Raw genomic sequence first — 21210 nt, forward strand, 5'->3', positions numbered from 1 at the left:
ATTGTTGAGTAGTGAAACAGTGTGTAAAGAAACATGTGACATTATACTCAGAAATTCTGTAGAATATTATATATAGAATACCTATGTGTGATTTGGTATGCAATCAGAAACACACAAATTAACAGTATGGCTTATAGCAATGTATGTGATGTGGTGTGATGTATGTAATGTGATAACGGAAATTTGAAGCCATTTATACCTACACCATGAAACCAGTCATTAAAATACACAGGTGATAACAAATACTGTAATACAAGCTATGGTAATACTTTGAGAAGATGAACAAAAAGTAGGCTTTTAAAACACTGCTAAAATATCCAAGCTTCTGGAAGTATTCAAATGGCCATCCAAACATCTTCAGCTACTACAGTATAGTCAAGTACTTGTTATTGGTGTTATGGAAATAAATGTGATATATAACACATAGAAAATACACCATCATAGTTATAGGATACATAAAAACTAGAAAAATTTACAAATTATATTGAAAAAATTGCATGGAAAATGGGTAGTAATTGGTAGTATTTAGAAGTGGTAACTTTAATATTTTAAATTAGTGAAATGATGATTGAAAACATAGCACATCACATAATACAATAGCTAACAATGACAAAATGAATTCGCCTTAAACAAGCTACTAAAAGAGGAAGCTATGGCAACACCTCCTCCTTCCTGTGTATTATAATAATCATCATCAATAAAGCTGTGAATAACACTTTGGACATTGACCAAAAGCACCGTAAAAAAGCACAAAAGGGTAACATCAACAAAATTGAGAGGGTGATTGTTTTACGGTCTGTGAACACAACAAACCCTGGTAACTGAAGTACAATACTGAAGACTTAACTACCTTCAACAATGAAATAGTTCTGTTTTTGAGAAGCACTGCTTGACAAATTTATCTGATTCTAAAAATTGTTTCAATAGTTTCTACTCAGTGGCACTGCTTTACATGGAGCAAATACTTGAGCAAATAATGTAGAAATAAGAATAAATAAAAAGAGAAGAAAAGTAAATCTATAACCTCTATAAGTCTCTATAACAAACCAGTTTGGCACATTACATATTGGTTTGACTCTTTTGTCCCATAAAGCCAGCGTGCTGTGCTGTGTCTCCCTAAGACATCTCCTGCAAGGACCTTCTCCAACTTTACAAAAACAATCAACGCTGAAATGTCTTTATGTAATCTTCAAAATTAAACGCAGTGAGGAAGCTGCTATATGGCTTTATATAAAAGGATGGGCCCTGCTATAATAATATATTTTTGTCTTTCATATCATTTTTTTTACATTGCACAAATTTGAATATGGATTGGTGAAATATCATTCTTTCACAGAGGTGTTCAATGAGTGCTTATAAATTTACAGAGATACTTTGGATTCTATTTACAGACGACAAGTTGGCACTTACAGAATAAAAGCCTTAATCGGTGACCCCCGTAACACTTGTACAGTAGAGAAAACTTTATAATATTACATTATGCAACATTAACATGTATGATACATTTCCAGGTGGTACATTCCTGTGCAGTGTTTAATTTTGGAAACAATCCCTCCTTTCCGAAATCACGAGCATTGCAGATATCGCACTAGTCGAGAGACAGTAAGGGCTGCTGCGTGTTATCGTCTTCATTTTTGTCATTGTGTTTTAACACCCCAGGATCCACTACTGACTGAGATCTGCAAACCAGAAAAAAGGAATGTTTTTAGATTTACAGAATAATGTTCCCAAAGGCCCTGAGGATAATGTCTTGACATTCAATTATGTCTACAATTTGCAATGGAAAACATTTCAAATTCGATACATATTCATAGCCAGGAAAGAGCACACCACCCAGTACTGTATTTCTTCGTTTGCTTAGCAACATGCATATGAATAAGAAATAGCTGAGATACTGTTCTATTAGAATTCAAGCCTTCCTGGATCCACTATGGTAAACTATATATAGGTCTGGTAATAAATACAGTTTATGAATTATGAATACTAGTAATCTAGGTTACATTATTTATACTCAACTGGACATGTAGTTTCATTAACCAGTGTCCGAAACATTCCAATGATGTTTCTTTTACTTATCGCACAGCTACGTCTGTGGTTGTAAATTTTCCCAACCCTGCCAGTTCAGAACCTGTTTCCACTCTATATGACACTTTGAGCGAGTCGGGGAGGGGGGCAGGCTGACAATCAGGGGCTTCCCAGCCTGCCGCATTTAATTTAGTCTCTGCTGGAATAAGGTCGGAGACTGTAGATGAAATCTCTGTCATGTCAGACATTTTCTAAACAGGTCCGACCTGGTGGAGATTGTGTGCGGATCCACTAAGAGGCCAAAGTCTAGTAGTAGGTCCGGGTGGCAAAGCGCCAGTGGAAATTCTTCCCATTCTCTCTCAAGCTTTTCTTCATCACATCTTTGGAAATACTATAAACAAGATATATAAATCCTATATGAAAATTTTTAGTCAGGTCCAAAATCTACATTTATCTTTAGACTTGTTATGGTGATATAATATGTATTCAGACCCGACACCTGCACCAGGCATATCTGGGCAACTGCTGGGGCCCAAGGGGGTCGACACAGCTGAAACTCAGTATATATAACCATGTGGGGCTGTATTTAATAGAGCCATGTGGGGCTGTATATAGTGTAACTATGAGAGGGCTGTATATAAAACTACCATGAGGAGGCTGTTGTTCTCTGAGAAGAGGCGCACTGAGGCTCTGTATGTATTAATAGAAAATATGTTTTTTCAAAGGCTCTGCCCAGTACATCTGTAATAGATTTGCTTTTAAGTTGTACTCCGGGATACAGAAGTGTACTACAGTTCAGATTTATAATAGTTGTCTCATCATTTTTAAGGAGTAACTGTCATGCAAATTCGAAAAAAGAAGAAAAAACAATACAGTAACGGCTCACCCAAAGTTGGCTGTAGTCCTGTTCCTAAAATTTTGTCATGCAAATTGCTTTCCATGAATGTAATGTTAAAAAACCTGTTTGTAAACCTGATGTGAGTCCATCCCACTAAGTGAGTCTAATGAAGCCCTGCATATTCAGTATTTACTTGCATTGCACTGCCTCCTTCTTCTTGATTGACAGATCTCACTGCTACATGATGGGAGGAGCCAGCTACTCCAGGCATGTCCGCTCTGATGCCAGGTAACATAAGATAAAGTTGATTTATAGGGATTTGAGGAAAACAATTTTTAGCTAAAAAGAGTGTGTCAGTTGGATATTAGGACTCTATGGGAAACTGCCACCAGCTGTAGCTGTGAAAATGTGGTGAGTGGTTCCCTTTCACTACACCTTTTTCCAATTCTTTAATAGCTGTCACTCTACTGATTCCATCACAGATGGAAATTTATTCCATAGCCCTCACAATTCCCTACAAATCAATTTACCGTATATACTCGTGTATAAGCCAAGATTTTCAGCACAAAAAATGTGCTGAAAAACCTCACCTCGGCTTATACACGAGTCAACTAAAAAAACAAAAACGAGTAAAAAAATAATAATAATACTCACCTTCCGGTGTCCGGATCCTCGGCGGCAGCTCCCGATTCTCGGCAGCGGCTCCGCTCCTCTCTTCCTTCTTCACTGGCGGCTCCCGGGCTCTTTGCTTACTTCGCTAGCCGGCAGTCGGGCGCACACTAAGATGCGGCGCTGTCGCCGCTGATGACGTCATCGGTGGCCACACTGCCGCAACATAGTGTGCGCCCGCCCGCAGATCGCATGGACGCGACTGCCGGCTAGCGAAGTGACCGGGAGCCGCCAGTGAAGAAAGAAGAGAGGAGCTGCCACCGAGGTTCGGAAGCCGCCGCCAGGACCGGGAGCCACCGCCGAGGAACGGGAGCCGTGCCAAGCATCAAAGGTGAGTATCGTCGGAGGGTGAGTATTAAGTTTGTTTTTTTTATTCACTTGGCATACTGGGGGCAGGCTGTATACTACTGTTGGGGCAGGCTGTATACTACTATTGGGGCAGGCTGTATACTACATGGGGGCAGGCTGTATACTACTATTGGGGCAGGCTGTATACTACTATTGGGGCAGGCTGTATACTACATGGGGGCAGGCTGTATACTACTTGGGGCAGGCTGTATGCTACAGGGGGTAGGCTGGCTGTATACTACAGGGGGCAGGCTGGCTGTATACTACAGGGGGCAGGCTGGCTGTATACTACAGCCTCGGCTTATACTCGAGTCAATAGGTTTTTCCAGTTTTTGGTGGTAAAATTAGGGGTCTCGGCTTATACTCGGGTCGGCTTATACTCGAGTATATACGGTAATTAGTTTCAGCACCCAATATATAAAATCTGCTTTTTATAATCAGGTGGGTGTTCTGATTATGTTAGTTTTGGCATCTAATATGCTAGATAGGCATTTGACTATGAGTTGAATAGTGGTAGTCTGGAATTGGTAAAGACTAGAGAAAAAAATCTAAACTGGTATCAGTGGATTAATTCCTACTAAATCATAGTAAGAAATGGAGTTGTTGGAGATGTTAAAGAACTCCCTCAATAAATCCTTTCAGAGCAAATGGTAATGTTTCCAGTGACTGTGCTTCATAGTGGGTTTTTTCATGCCAAGAGGGATAAAAAAATCCTTTTCTTTTACTATGCAACTATTTTTCGAATTATGTATAACTACTGGAAGTAGATTTAGGTGTTGCCCGGAATAGTAAATATAAGCTATAAGCTATAGCTATAACAGAATCAGTTAACAAAAAATATTTTATATCTATCTATGTATATATCTCTCCCTGTCTGTCTCTCATTCAATCCCTCTCCCTGCCTGTCTCTCTGTCTCTCACTCACTCTCCCTGCCTGTCGCTCTGTCTCTCACTCTCCCTGCCTGTCTCACTGTCACTCTCCCTGCCTACCTATCTTTCACTCTCCCTGCCTGTCTCTCTGTCTCTCTCCATGCCTGTCTCTCTGTCACTCACCCTGCCTGTCTCTCTGTCACTCACTCACTTTCAATGCCTGTCTCTCTGTCACTCACCCTGCCTGTCTCTCTGTCACTCACTCACTTTCAATGCCTGTCTCTCTGTCACCTACTCACTCTCTCTGCCTGTGTCTGACCCACTCTTCTTGCCTATCTCTCACTCACTCACCCTGCCTGTTTCTCACTCATTGTCCCTACCTATCTCTCTGTAACTCTCCCTGCCTGTCTCTCTCTCACTCTCTCTGCCTGTCTCTCTGCCACTCACTCACTCTCCCTGCCTGTCACTTACTCTCCCTGCCTGTCTTTGTCTCTATCACTATCCATATTAGTTCACACATAAGCTGTCTTATAATCATTGCCTATAGTAACCAATCAAATATCAGAGATCCTATTAATGACCTGTGGCAAAACATTAACCAATCATGGCTCAACTGCTAACTCCCACAGCAGCAGCAGCAGCAGACAATGGCTCCTGTATATGGTGGTTAATAAGTGCATTTTGGAAAGCGTAGGGTGAAATTTTGATTCAAAATCTAGTCTATGACATTCACTGAGTCACAGAGCAAAATTTGGTGATTGGAAACGATATGGTACCGATTGCTTTAGAGGACATATATACACAAATAACCATACACTCAACTTTATATATTAGGTTTATTAATTTAGACAGGAATTTTATAGTTATTTTTTCTTACTAAGTAAAAATTCATGGAATCATTTCTTCCATTGCATTCCAGCATTATAATTGCCTGTATGTTACAGAAGCTCAGACAATCTGACTTCTTGAATGAAGAAATTGCATGGACTATTCCACACCCCAGAGGGGGTAGAAACACTGTCACAGCTTCAGTAAATCATTTCTATCATAATGATGTGCAATTTTAAACAATCCAAACTTAGCCTTCCTGCCTGTATACTCAATGTTTAATAGACGATAAAGGAGAATATAGAGGGCGGTACAATTACATTAACCTCCATAATGAAATAGAAGGTACCAGCAGCTGCCCATGTACCTGGCCAATTGCAGGCAGATCGAGGACCCCATAGAAGTATATTACTCCCGGTCAGAGTGCGGTGAGCACAAATAGTCTCACCTCATTGTGAACAAGTGACCAGCCTTGTGATAAATGATAGAGCAGGTCCTATTTCTGCCCATTTGCAATGCAACCTCCTGGTTCTCTATGAAGTTTGGAGGGTTGAGGAGTGCTCACCTTGTCCATCACCATCCAGCATGTGATTCGGCCCAGATGTGTGCATGGAGCCTTACTTATACTATACATAGATCATAATATTTTTGGTCTTCAGTACCCAATAAATATTTGCAATTTGTTGAATAAATTTCTTTATGCTATACATTTTGTAACTGGCAGTTTTGCAAAGAATATGACTTATGAAAACAAAAAAGTGCACTGTACCTTTTCATGTTTTTAGGAGACAAATCCTTTTCCATATCTAGTTTTGCAGGCATGGTATACGAGTCTACACTGTATTCGTTTTCATCATCATACTCATGGTCCAATAGTGTTCTTGCCCATGTTCCCATGTCATATGGTGGTAACATTCCTCCAAATTCTGAAGGCAAAATCTCAGGGTGGATCAACTGATGCAAGCTATTGAGATTATTACCATGTAAAAATATCTATCAAAGAAAACATGCAAACAAATACTCATTATATTCATTATTCATAATTAATCTTACAATAAGAAAGCATATGCATAAATTGACATCAATGCATTTAATTTAGTTCTAAAATTCTATTTAGTTCATTTAGAAGGAATTTTTTTATGGCATTTTTGAAGTACTATACATGAAAAAACTTGTTGATCAGTGATCAGTGGGGGTTTCAGTGCTGAGACCCCCACAGACCGCGAGAATCGATCAGTGAGCTTTACTCTCTGCAATTTCCGTCAGCAGAATGGCCAAGCGTGGACGGACCACTCGTTCTCGCAATCTGTGGGGCTCTCAGGACCCCCCCCTAATCAGCAAGTTAGGCCCTATCCCATGAATAGGGCCTATCTTTAGTTTCTGGAAAACCCCTTTAAGCAACAATATTAATACAGTTAGATTCTTCTTTTAACTCATTGCGGATGCAGCTATTTGGTAGCTTAAGGTTCAGCCCCATATTTTTTAATCTGAAATGTGTTACTTTATATTGTTATAAATTTTTAACACTTTAATTTATCAAAGTGATTTTGAGATTTGTCACATATTTGTATTTCATGTTAGTGCTAAACTTTGATTGATATGTTTTGCACTTATTTATTAAAAAAAATAAAAATAAAAAAAACAATAAATGATCTTCTTTTCATTCAGGTAGTTTTCTGACCTTAAATATATATATTAGAAACACACTATATATTACCCCATTTCCCCTCATACTATTAATAACAGCTTTTAGGAAGCTTGTTAACCCTTTGAGAGCTTCAAAGTAACTAAAACAAAAAGTGAAATTTTGTCAGTAAAATGTTTATTTAGCCTTCAAATTTACATTTTTTACAAAAGATAAAAAGGAGAAGCCCCTTAAAATTTGTTATGCCATTTCTCCCAAATATGGAGTCACCCCACATGTGAATGTTGAATGGGAACACAGAAGGAAAGGAGAGCCATGCAGTATCAAGTTTTGTCTTATAGGATGTAACTGTTTTTAGTAAGCTTTAAAATACTTGTTTGGACATTAATTTGGTCATTTGAAAGTTTATTTATTCCAGGATGAGATGCATTTTTCAGTGATGCTCCGAGGTTCCTATGCTCTAGAAAATATCAATACTGTAATTGATTTTTACTTTTTATTTTTTTGTACCTAGAACTGACTGTGGCTTTATTTTGTACTTGGGTACCAGTACTCTTCTGAAGCAGATCATTTTTTTTTGCTTTTTTTGTGGGATGAAATAGGTAAAAATCTAAATTTTTTTCAAGTTTATTTTATGGCATTCATCTTATGGGTTCATTAATGAATAGTTTTACTGTATAGGTCATTACGGATGGCTGTAACGATACATATGTGTAGGGTTTGTGTGATGATTTTACATTTTTTGCTATTATATGAAACTTTTATGTGTAGTGGGGACTTTGGGGCATATTTATTCATTTATTTTTATGACTGCAGCATTTAACAGGTTAAACACCCACAATTGGAAATCACTCTGACATTGAGTGTTACACTGGGTTTGTAGTTAGTTATATCCATCACTGAGCATTAACTAGCAGAGTTCAGTGACAGGTATATTTGTGGCTGGGTGGCAAGATGTTAAAGAAAAGCTATTTCAAATTGGAAAAACACTGCAAGAAAACAAAGTTTCTAGGAAAGAAATAAATATTCAGTAAGTAATGTCAAGGAAAGTTTTACCACAGGCAACACAGTGGTGTAACTAGAAACTGATGGGCCCCAGTGCAAAGTTTTTGCCAGGCCCCAGACTATAATGTATGGTTTATAGTAATAGTCTTCTCATATGAGAAAGTGACACCTTAAAGGCCCTCTAAACCTCTTGGGCCCTGGTGCGACCGCAACCTCTCACCCCCTCAAGTTACGCCCCTGCTTTTTAATATCATGGGCTCAACAGAGCCAAGCCCATCTTTGATTTTAAAAGTTCTTTTCAAAAAGTTTAATATACCATATTTTCCTGCGCATAAGATGACCCCCAACTTTTGAGAAGACTTGCAGTGGTTAAAAAGTAATCTTATAGACCGGAAAATATGGTACACAGGGTACAAAGGATCAGTGCTACCAGCAGGGAGGAGCATGGAAAGTGTGTGATGAATTAGCACAATGAGCAGTGATGCTCCGAGCTATGAGTGTGTGATGAATTAGCACAATGAGCAGTGATGCTCCGAGCTATGAGTCTTGCCATGTGAAGTGAAGCTTGCCTCTTGCCTTATCAGCTGTGGGGCTGCATGCCACCTGTCCATTGAAGTAGTTAGCAAAAATGTACTGTGCAAGCCGTTCACTCACGTGGACCTTGAAGAGCCGAAAAAACACCTTCTGTGTAGTCCAGTGCACGGATCTTGAATAGGTTCGTTGAAGGATCCAAATAATATTCAAAGAGTTGAAAAAGGTAAAGACCGGCACTCCAGGCTGTTAAAAAACTTTCTTCTTTATTCCATATCAATTAAAAAGGAGTGGTCATAGTGCATAATCCAAGAAACCTACACATTTCGAACATAGGTATTAGTTCTTACTGAGTAAGAACTAATACCTATGTTCGAAACGAATAGGTCTACACTTGGATTATACACTATGACAACTCCTTTTAAATTGATATGGAATAAAGGAGAACGTTTTTTAACAGCCTGGAGTGCCGGTCTTTACCTTTTTCGACTCTCTGTAGTGTTGTGCCTTTTAGGGCTGTGTCGGTACATTCCCCATGTCTATGACATCCTCTGCCTGCTCCTAGTCATGTGTTTGTCTGTCAGCTATGTAACCCTTGAGTGAATCTTGCTGATTCCCAGGTTACACAGCACCCACAGGAATGTGTGGCAGCATATTGCCTCCCCTCTGAAGTAGGTTCTCTGAGTTTTTTTGGCTGTGCTGTACTTGTTCTCCTACAACTACATGCCCCTCCCCTGTAAACTCTATAACTCTTCCCTCTTGGCTGTGCTCATTCTTTCTGTGTGTTGTGGCTACACGCTCCCTCATGTGAAGTTTTCTAAGAGGAATAGGACCGTCCTGAGTGAGGAGGGGGGCAGGTTTGCGTGGGACCTGAGGGAGAAGAATGTTGCCTGTTATACTATTTTGCTTTACTGGATAATGATGCTGTGTGCTACAGATCCTTTTGGAGTTGGTGGGCCAGAGTGATGCACTACTGCTCTGATAGTCTTGGAGACAGAGGGCTAGTCTTATACGTTAAATATTTCCAAAATCTATATTTTAATTGGAAAAGTTGGGGGTTGTCTTACACACCAGAAAATACAGTTGTTTTTAGTAATACTAGAATGTAAAACCATAAATCAATTGGTTTGGTTTCACCAAGCTGTATGTGTCACCTTTTCTTCCCTACCAGATTTAGGGAGATGTCTCTTAGAAGTAGCAGTGTCCATAACTATTGTTAGAATGTTTTCATTGGTTTCAGATTGATGGATACTGGCCCAGCTTCGGTAGTTTTTTTTTCTTTTTTTGGCGTACAGATGGGATAACCACAGAAGTTTGTGAACCTACGAACCTGTAAATTGATATTATATAACAAGGTTCTCTTACTAGTGAAATTAGTATTGGTGCTTGGGTATATTTTGAGAAAAAGTAGCCACCCAACACATTGGGGCAGATTTACTTACCTGGCCCATTCGCGATCCAGCGGCGCGTTCTCTGCGCTGGATTCGGGTCCGGCTGGGATTTATGATGGTAGTTCCTCCGCCGTCCACTAGGTGGCGCTGCTGCGCTGAAGTCCGCTGGAATGCCTCGAAATACACCGGCCTATCCTGGATGAAGGTGAGTGAAATTTTCGCGACACAATTTTTTTTTAAATGCAGCGTTTTTTCCGAATCCGTCGGGTTTTCGTTCGGCCACGCCCCCAATTTCCGTCGCGTGCATGCCGGGGCCGATGCGCCACAATCCGATCGCGTGCGCCAAAATCCCGGGGCAATTCAGGTATAATCGGCGCAAATCGGAAATATTCGGGTAACACGTCGGGAAAACGCGAATCGGGCCCTTAGTAAATGACCCCCATTTTGCAAAGAGCTCTAGCACTCACCAATATAGATATGACTATTTCAGTGTTTTCTTCATGAAAATAATACATACTACAATACATACATCAAAGTCATACTTTCTGGATTTTTTTACATAATGCTTAATGCATTTTCTTAATATGGAGTACAGTTAAAACTTCAGTTTTTGTTGTAGTTTTTTAATTTCACAGTTTAAAAATGTTTTTTTTCCTGTGTAAATTTCATAAAACTGCACTAAAAACCACATCAGAACCATACACTTTTGATGCAGTTTTGATTTGATGTTTACTGCACCCCAAGTTCACCATCTAAATACATCAGAAAATAAAGTAAGTATACCCTTTTTCGTGTCTTTTCCTTCAAAAATGGCCTTATGACAGTATACAAGGCGTGAATGTACCACGGTTGATTGACAAAATGAATTCCTCCAAATCGAGCTGGAAAACTATCCTGTAAAAAAAAAAACTGATAAGATGAAAATGCCTAGAAAGCATGAATTCATAAAAAGGAGCGTTTTTAACCCACAAGGAATGATAACAATAATCAACACCTTCTGACTTTTAAGCAGCCAGCATATGTCTTGAGCAACTAAAGAAATACTGTAAATGAAAATCTTGTTTTATGTATAATTTACATTACCCTCTGGATTTCTTTTCAGACTGATTTTGGCAGTGAGTAAATAAATAGCTTTTTTTTATTTTATCTAGTTCACTTCATCTGCCCTTTGTTTCTAAATAACGGGCAACGGGTGCGAAACAAATTGAAGACAGTAATTAAAGACATTTTCCTCAAGTATGGCTGGAAATAGCAATTAAGAGGAAAACACTGGCTCAAGTCATAGAAGTCTTATCCTACGGGAGTAAGAAAATCATGTGTTATAAGACAGCTAGCCAAGTATTTTTTTCTTAATCCCCCCCCCCCTTTCCACCAGCATAGAGCACACTAGATTTACCAGAGGCTCTGACTTTAAATGTAGTCTCTGCTGTTTTTCCAGCAGAAACTATAGTAAATCTAGCGGGCCAGGGCGTCCTGAAAACTGGCAGACAAGGTATGTTAAATCAGCCCATTGTATTTTATGAAACTGTAGTCTATACGCAACAACATATTTTTCACATCGCCAACAGATTAGATTAGATTAACTTTATTACTTTATTTATCCCAAAAGGGAAATTATTTCGCTGTAGTGTACATAATAACAAACATAAGACACAATGCAAAACAACAACACATAGTTTACATATTATTATAATAAAAATTCCTTTATTTATACAGTGCACACAGATTCTGCAGCGCTGCACAGAGCTTGCCAAATCGGTCCCTGTCCCCAATGGAGCTCACAATCTAATCAACCTACAAGTATGTTTTATAGTGTGGGAGGAAACCAGAGGACCTGGAGGAATACCACGGATAGAAAATACAAACTCTTTGCAGATGTTGACCCTGGGACTTGAACCAAGGTCCCCAGCGCTGCAAGACTGTAATGCTAACTACTAAGCTATAAAATTTGTAAACATTGCCAATAAACTCATCCAATCTAAAACAAACTTCATCGTCTGGATTTTATGTTGACCAAATCTTGATTGTAGAGAGCTATGGCAGATGGAAGAAAGGACTTCCCTCCTTTTTAATAACCTTATTCAATTCTATTAACAGCTGGTTTGGCCAAACCATATCCAAAACAAATACACCCAAAGGAAATGGCGCTATGAAACGACACTGTTATAAAGCATATGCATCATATTACTACAAACATACCGTACATCAAACCTACCAGAGGATCAAACCTTGGTAGCAGTGAACGTAGTCAAATCATCCACAATGTTTTTTTCTCAAACCTCATTAACCTTTATTGCATGAATATTCTTTTTACAAAGTGTTCATAACTGCTTCGAAAATTCCTGCTTAAAATATCAATGGTTATCTACAGTATATTTTTCTACAATTACAAGTAGAATTTTAATATTTTTGTTCAAGCATTTGAAGACTAATTTAAGGGCAAATTTAATGGGAACCTGTCACCAGGCAACTGTTTTTATAAAACTTCTGGCATTAGTGATTAAAACAAAAACTTATATTAATGTTCACCTGCCAACTTGTGTCCTGTGTCCCTGAGGAGTGTTCAGCACGGAGCAGAGTTTGAGAAAAAACGCTCCTCCCAGTCACCTAATGCCAGCACGTCTCCACAAACTCACAGATGAGCATTTGAGGTTGAGGTGGAAGGAGAACTCTGCTCTGTGCTGAACACTCCCCAGGGACACAAGACACAATTTGGCAGGGAGTCATGTAAATATTAATATAAGTTATTGTTTAATCTAATTCCAGAAGTTTTATAAAAACTGTTTGGGGTTAAGCTATTAATTGTCTGTGGGGACATGAAGGATGCTCACAAAGGTTGTCTGGTGACAGGTTCTCTTTAAGGCAACATAAAATTAAAATAGAGAAAAACTTCACAAGAGAAAAATATTCCCAAAGTACTATATTTTGAAATTACAAAAGCGCCAAAACCTAATGCAATGTGTTTTCATAAGCAGGTATAATGTGTCTCTTGTAATTAGCAAATATGGAAATTATTGTACGATGCAAATGGTGTGAGATGCCAGGGGAAATTTTCAAACACATCAAAGTCATCAAGGCTTTATTTGGCTGGACAGTCTTGCATGAAACTGTCATTTGTATTAATTGATAGATGACAAGACTATTAGAAAGGTCACTAAATAATTGTTCTTGTCTTTGGAAATTGATCTGCCATCAGATTGACATATTAAATCCCTTTGTCCTATATATATATATATATATATATATATATATATATATATATATATATATTCAAGCATTATTGCATTTATTGTAGCTACACATAAGGAGACAATGGGGGTCATTTACTAAGGGCCCGAATCGCGTTTTCCCGACGTGTTACCCGAATATTTCCGATTTGCGCCGATTGTACCTGAATTGCCCCGGGATTGTGTCGCACGCGATCGGATTGTGGCGCATCGGCGCCGGCATGCGCGCGACGGAAATCGAGGGGCGTGGCCGAACGAAAACCCGACGTATTCGGAAAAACCGCCGCATTTAAAAACCGAAAAAGTGTCGCTTGGGGACCGCTTACCTTCACCTGGTCCGAGGTGGTGCATTCCGGCGCGTGGAGATGATTTTCAGTGCAGCAGCGCCACCTGGTGGACGGCGGAGGAACTGCCTTCATGAATCCCGGCCGGACCCGAATCCAGAGCAGAGAACGCGCCGCTGGATCGCGAATGGGCCGGGTAAGTAAATTTGCCCCAATGTTTGTATGTTCTGCAGCATATTATTAATTTCTCTTATGGAACAGATTTCCTTTTGTTTCCAAGGCATACAGTGCTGAGGACATGCAATCTTTTTCAGATACAGTATTCCACATGAACGTGAATTTAATTATGTAACACATAGAAGTTAATCTTACCTGAAGTCCTTCTATGGCTAGTCTCAGCATGCTTGGGGTCAACTTTGAAGCTTGTTTAAAAGTAAAGTTGCTCCAGTCTATAATCAATACAAATCCATTCACCTGAAGTTCTGGATCTTCTATCATAGCTTCCAGAGATAGCAATATGGCACGTAGAATGTCTACAAGTGTGTATCTAAAAGAGTAAATTAATAATAATAATTATGCCTTAATAGTAAAATTTGTTTATTCATATAATTTAAACTGACCTATTATGAGGTTTTAGGCACAAACCACCAGCCTGTCATGCAGAGCAGTGACAAGTTTTCAATGATGTCCTTCTGTAGTCTGGAAGATTCAGTATTGTTCAAAGTTATGAGCTTGGAGAAGACTCCAGCTGTTATGTCTGTACCTGGCTTTATTGTTGTCTCTTAATCATAAGTTTAGTGACAGCTGCTGACCGTATCTTGGTATTATGTTATGGTCTAATAGTACAATTTTTAAAAACCAGGACAGGATATCACAGCTTGACTCTTCTCCACCCCAATCACTCTTTAGGTCATTTGAATACAACACTCTTTAGAAAATTCTTTACCAGCACAATGCTGTGCTGGATCTCCCAGAAATTAGAAATATATCACTATCATTCTTTCACCATCATAGATAACAGGTTGTTGGTTTGTTCTAAATGACCATCACCCGACCGGAATCTTACCCTGAGCTAGTAGGCCCTTTCTCTTTTCCCTACCTAGCCAGAGGTCCCTTTCTCGGTTTTATCTCCGACAGAGAAATGGATCTATGGCTAGGTCGGGAACAGTGAAAGGGCCTACTGGCTCAGGGTAAGGTTCTAGTCGGGGGTGATGGTGATTGACCATTGTTGCGATGCTAGGCATGTAGGGTAAGTAAAACCCAGAATAGGCCTTATTCCCAAAAGCAAACCCCCATGCCCACACCATTTGTGTTATTATCTGCCTTTTCCCTCCAACGATTAAAGAACCTTGGAGATACAGACATTAATATCAAGAAATACCCACTAAGGAAGTGATAAAGAACAAATAGGCATACGGACAGTTAAAAGGATGTCCAAATGGAATGGCTTCCAAAATGGATAATGCAATATGCTAGGGTCGGATATTAACACTGCAGATATATACAAATAAATATAAATAGATATGCAGATGTATTATAAATATATAAATGAATAAATAGGGCTAATGGACATAAGCATAGTCAGACATCAACATAGGAATACATAAAATCATTACTAACACTAGATGTAAAAATAAAATAAATTAATTATTAAAATAAAAAATTTTTACTTAAGGATACCCGACTTACAGATTACCTCTAGTTAAAGACGGACCCCTCTGCTCACTGTGACTTCTGGTGATGCTCTATGAATGCTTAACTATAGTCCTAGACTGCAATAATGAGCTGTAAGGTGTCTGTAATGAAGCTTTATTGATAATCCTTGGTCCCATTACAGCAAAAAATTTTGAAACTCCAATTGTCACTGGGGCAAAAAAAATGTTTGTCTCCATCTACAATTATAAAATATACAGTTTCGACTTACATACAAATTCAACTTAAGAACAAACCGATAGACCCTATCTTGTATGTGACCTGGGGACTGCCTGTATATACTTCCTTAAATAACTCACATAAAACACATAAATCATATTAGATGAATAATGTATAAATATACAAATATATAAAGATATAAATAAATAAAATAAAAATCAATGGCGGAGCTTCAGAGCATCCATTTACATATAAATCATTAGGTAAATGAGAAATAAATAAATCGCGCATTGGATAAATAAACAAACAAATACCTGGCAATGTTAGGGCAGAGCTACAGAGCTGATTATTTGCCATGACTAGGATCATGTGCCATATACAAAATGTAATGGCTCTGATTATGTGCAATGAAGTGAGGAGGAGGTTCATAGCAATCGAGAGGTTCAGAGCGAGCGCATGGTCTTTATCTTCAGGTAGAAAAAGGGACAGTCGCCACAAAAACCTTTTTCAAAAAAGTAGACATGAACAGTTTTCTACACTTCAAAAGCAATCACCATAGAAAATGGAAAGAGAACATTCCATTTAGCCAATTCCGCCGAATTAGGAGAAATTGTTCCGATACTACCACTTTTCTCGAACAAAGCCAAGTACTCAAAGTACTAAAGGTTTCCCAAAATCCTTGATAAATTTGGCCTTGGAACGCACAAAGAATCTAGACCAATCTGACTGCCTCAAACCTGCGATAAATAAAAAAACAACAACCAAAAATACAGATCAACTGAACAATACAGAACAACCTACAACAGGGAACTTGTGTTTTGTATATATCTGCAGTGTTAATATCCGACCCTAACATATTCCATTTTGGATGCCGTTCCATTTGGACACACTTTTAGCTGTCCGTATATACATATATGTTTTTTTAACCTGCTATCACTTGAAAAAAAAATCTTTTGAGATTCCAATAAAACATTTTTTGCATAAAGACCACCACTGATTTCATTCACTAACAATGTGCGCCGCATCGACAACAACTCCTCTACCGACTATACCTGATCCAGACCGATATGACTACTGTGTTCTGAAGAGCCAGTTGACTGGCAGCACCATACGGTACCCACCCTCACGCTTTCCACTAGTGTTGTGCCTTGTACTAGCACAACTCTAACCGGTGACCCACATTCTTACTATCTCACCATCTTCTTACCATTTCTGCAAAATACTACTCTATGAGCGCTTTTTGGTGTCTCCTTGTCCGCCTTTTCTATACAAAGAACAAATAGGAACACAATCCAATACTTTTAAGAACATTTGTGGTGTTTACTGCTTGAGATAAACCATTCAAGTTATTGGGCCATAGCTAGTAGTACTTGCATTGTGTTATACTTGTATTTATAAAGGATTTATTATTTAAAAGTTAAATTACAGTTTAGTCCCATTTTGGGACTTGCGGTTTTGGATTGTGATAGGTGACACTGTATTCAGGCACTCCATATAGTACACACTTGTCTACTTTCTGCGCTTTGACTCACTAGAACCTCTCAACTACAATAATGGGAGGCCATTTATTAATTTGAAAAATAAAAGATCATTAGTTTAACTGCATATCTACATATCTTTTATATTTTTTTTACAGATACATTATTTGTCCACCTCATTGCCTTCAAGACAGGATACAATATAAGAAATTGTTTTCACATTGAATCAGGATTAGATATGAGCTGTTTGGTTGAAATTCAGGTTTAATGGGTTCTTCTAAATTTTGTGAAAATTCAGTTCAAATATCTTAACTTCCAAATATGCCCATAAAATGGGCTAGTAAGGGCCAGAGGGCTCAACATTTGTGGGAATAATAGGGCAGCAGCCCTGTCCACAATAGGCTACAGAGAGTACTTAAAATAATATCATAACATACAAAATAAATAAACTAAAAAATTAAAATATATAATAATACGTTGTTATGTGTGGTCCTGACCAGCACAGCTTGTGGAAAGGAGGCAGCTAGAATAATAGTGAGGGGCACATTTTAAATAATTGGTCCTTTAAAGGCAGTGCCAAGTACTCTGTTTGTAAAAAGATGTAGTAAAAAGTATTGGTCAATTACATTGCAAAGTGTTCCATCAGATTGTCTTCAACCCACTCCCCCTCTTTTGTGCAAAGGCCATCTCACCCCCATTCAAAACAGCAAGGAACGTCTCAGCCACAGGTCAAGGAGCAGTCAGTAATCCTTTATGATAAATCTGCTAGCTGGGATTCCATGGGCCATACACCTGCCCCTACCCCAGTTCCAGATTCCCAACAACTTGTGTTGGAGGATGAGGATGTGGACAGTGGACCATCGCACAACATCTAACATTATGATAATTAAATCAAAGTGCCGTCTATCTGCAATGTGAGGAGAGGCTGACAAGGTGGAAGAACAACTAAGGGGTGAGGACGGGGTCCTAGACCTAACAAGGCTCAATGGAAATTATAGTTTGGAGGAAGAGGTGGTGGTCACAAAGCGCAAGGTAGCCCAGCAGAAGATACACAAAGTTGCAAAGTTGGAAAGGCAGGCCATAGCCATGATGTAGCCTGCTAACAACCACTATGCCCAGGGATAAGCACACAAAGGCTGACCCACCGGATCTCCCCGTTGTGCCGCAGAAGACAAAATGTGGCACCAGTCCCTGAGCAGCACATGTATGACCAGGCCCTAGCAAATTAAACATGACCTGCAGTGGATGACAAACCAAGATAAAAACACAGAAAAACCTGTGGCTCACTCTGTTGTTTCAGTTTTCTGAGCCTCAACCACTGCCTCCCAAGTGACAAGGCCACCTGTTTCCCTAAAAAGCCACCACAAAACCTCTCCACACCAGCCCAGGGAAGCGTTCAAGCTGAAATTTTGACCCATCTAACCCACACGCCCCTGTTTCTGAATGGGACAGTTCCTTTCATAAAGATACCATTCCGGACAGCTAGAAAAATGCTATGGCGGTGCCTGTCCTACAATACATAATTCCCACTACTTTTATGGGCTGGCCATCCCCTCTCAGTACCAACAGGTTGTGGAGCTCATAATAGAAAAATTTGAGACCACACTAGTGGGGAAGTTTCCATATGACGTTGAGGGCCCATTTTTCTTTCTAAATGTTTACAGATGGGAGCTTACAGACACCAAGTGCATCATTTATTATGGTTTCCCTGAAAATGTGTGTTTTCAGTCTTCTTTTATTGATTATTTTTAGTGTAGATTGGATAAAATCTCAATGAAGGATAACCATTATTCATGGGCCAAATCTATTTTACTAATGAAAATAACTTCAATGAAAAGTTCTAGCTAGAGCTGAACTCATCACTTAAGCTCAGGGGTTGCTGCAGGTCTGGGAAAACAACAAGCAGTATGACAAGCTTTGTCAGTATCTTAAAACCTTTGGATATTGCAACAAAAGCATTTATCTCTGTCCTTAACGGTATCATATTAACCTTTCATGGGACCTTCATAATGGAGTACATGATCCATGTCTTACTGCATGCTATGTAATACCAAGAGTAATTTTATGAACCATGTATTACGGCACTATTCACTATGAGGAGTACTTTTATGATCCACACATTACTGCATGCTGCACACATTCATTGACAGGAGCAACTCAACTCAAGAAATGATTGAATTTCTGGAGTTGAATACTATATAGAGACAGGACATTCAAGATCTTGCTGGATGATGCAGTATATGCTAAAATTCCTGCCTGGTCTTTACAAGTACTGTTGTATAAATCAGTGCAAATTTAAGATGATAAAAGATTTTAAAATTTAAGACTCAATTATTTTAGAGGCCTATTCATACTTATAGGGATGCAGCTGACCCAGGTCCAGAGTCTGCAGGAACGTTTTTAGACATTGCTGCAGTTTTTTACTGCTCCAACGGCAGTTGCGGGAGCAGGACCGGGTCAAGAGCCTAGGGACAAAGGAGATGCATTTTATTGCTGCTTCTCCCTTCTCCACTCCTCACAGCATTGCACGATAGCCAGCTCTATATACTCGGTGGTAACATAACGATACATGATATGTTTTTTTATATTGTTTTTTATATGTAAAAAAGGGCTGCTATAGAGACAATCAGTGACCCAAAACCAATGAGGGGGAGCCATTATGCCAGGGACATATCCTATAACCCTACTGGGTTAAACAGCTGAAATCACGGCTATCGCAATCCAAGCTGTCGCGTACAGCTGGTCTCATACACTGCTATCACCATTGACAGTTGTCATCGGTGACAACAGTGTAGGACATAAATACATGTCCAACAGCACAAAGTACTAGCAGACCTGGACATGTATTTGTGTCATTGGTCGACAAGGGGTTTAGCATACTGGGTAAGGAAATCATCCTGTTACTATGTTACAGACATCCTGGACTGAAGTAGTTAAGAGCTAACAATTTTGACATTGATTGTATGGAAACACTGGAGCCTCAAAAATGATTCCATCAAAGCCAGAATCAGTGAGAATCAGTTTGCACTGTTTTTAGTAAATGTGCCCCAATGTCTATTTATGGATTCATTAAGTTAAGGTTAGATTTCTTCCTTCTGTTTTCTTTCTTTTCTATTTTTAGCAGTCTGTAAAAATCAGCTTTTCCTCTGCTATGCAAATTGACAGTTTCTAACGACTTAACTCTTTACGGACAGTCTTTGGATAGTCTTATCTCCTTACAGAGCTGTATCATAAAGTGAAATATTCTCTAGGTAATCTGTGGATTTGGGTTTTCAGAAACACTGCTCAAGGCAGGAGAGTAAGGCCTCTTCCACACTTGCGAGTGTGATGCGCTGAACTTGAATCACACTCGCAGCCAGTGCTGCCTGGATCGCCCGCCCCAAACACTGCAAACATGAACTGAACTGACATGCTCAGTTCAGTTCCAGTTTGCAGCATTCGGGCCGGGAGATCCATCAGCACTCGGTACGAGTGTGATTCGAGTTCAGCGCATCACACTCGCAAGTGTGGAAGGAGCCTAAAGACTGCAATATTCTAAAAAAATAGCTTCAAAGGAGAATTGCATTTTGGCTTTTGGATTACAAGAGCAGTCAATGACTAGATTCCGCTTCCATAATATATTTTATTAGTAAGGCATTACAGTACATTTATTAACTTTGCCTGAATTACCTGTTGTGATACTGCAATCCGGAGCTGGAGCAAGGTAAATACATTTTATTTGTGTGCTAACCCCTGGCAGTTTTTCAGTGAAGGAAACCCTTTAAATCCTCTGTATCTTTTCCCTGTCTCAGCAATTGTCTTAGTTCTACAAAAGGCAGCGGTTGATTGTAGAGCCCTGTGCTCTGTTTTTATTCCGCTACCTTGTCGGAGTCTGTTCCTTGTCTAGTTTCTGGTATTAAGATTTGTTTGTTTTCTGTTAATTTGGCTCCCAGAGCATTGTTGTTGTTCCTGTTGACGTCATTATTGTAAACTAAGATCTCAATTTAGGTTATCATCTGGGCAGTGAAGGTCAGTTGTGTCATCATTAAGCCATAGAGCAGGCAATGTTTTATTATATACTGTATATCTATTCTTCAAACAAGTATTAAGAGAAATATCCACATGGGCAGATTTTAGTTACAATGAGGGTTGGGCTAACTAAAAATTGTGGACCCACCAGTTTAAATTTTTACTATTTTCTGACACTAACTGCATATATA

General features: G+C 39.1%; 1 protein-coding gene across 1 annotated transcript in view; it reads right to left on the minus strand.

Annotated features, from left to right (window-relative positions):
• Positions 1–521: 521 nt before the first annotated feature.
• The window catches only part of CLVS2 (clavesin 2), a 30766-nt gene continuing 10077 nt past the window's right edge, over positions 522–21210 (minus strand). Inside the window, exons 2-5 of the mRNA XM_072141663.1 lie at positions 14034–14208; positions 10934–11044; positions 6348–6571; positions 522–1679 (exon numbers count right to left, since the gene is read on the minus strand). Of these exons, the coding sequence (XP_071997764.1) occupies positions 1589–1679; positions 6348–6571; positions 10934–11044; positions 14034–14208 (601 nt within the window). The 3' untranslated portion in view covers positions 522–1588. The remainder of the gene's footprint in view (positions 1680–6347; positions 6572–10933; positions 11045–14033; positions 14209–21210) is intronic.

Source organism: Engystomops pustulosus, chromosome 3 (assembly GCF_040894005.1).
Source record: "Engystomops pustulosus chromosome 3, aEngPut4.maternal, whole genome shotgun sequence".
Lineage (NCBI taxonomy): Eukaryota > Metazoa > Chordata > Amphibia > Anura > Leptodactylidae > Engystomops > Engystomops pustulosus.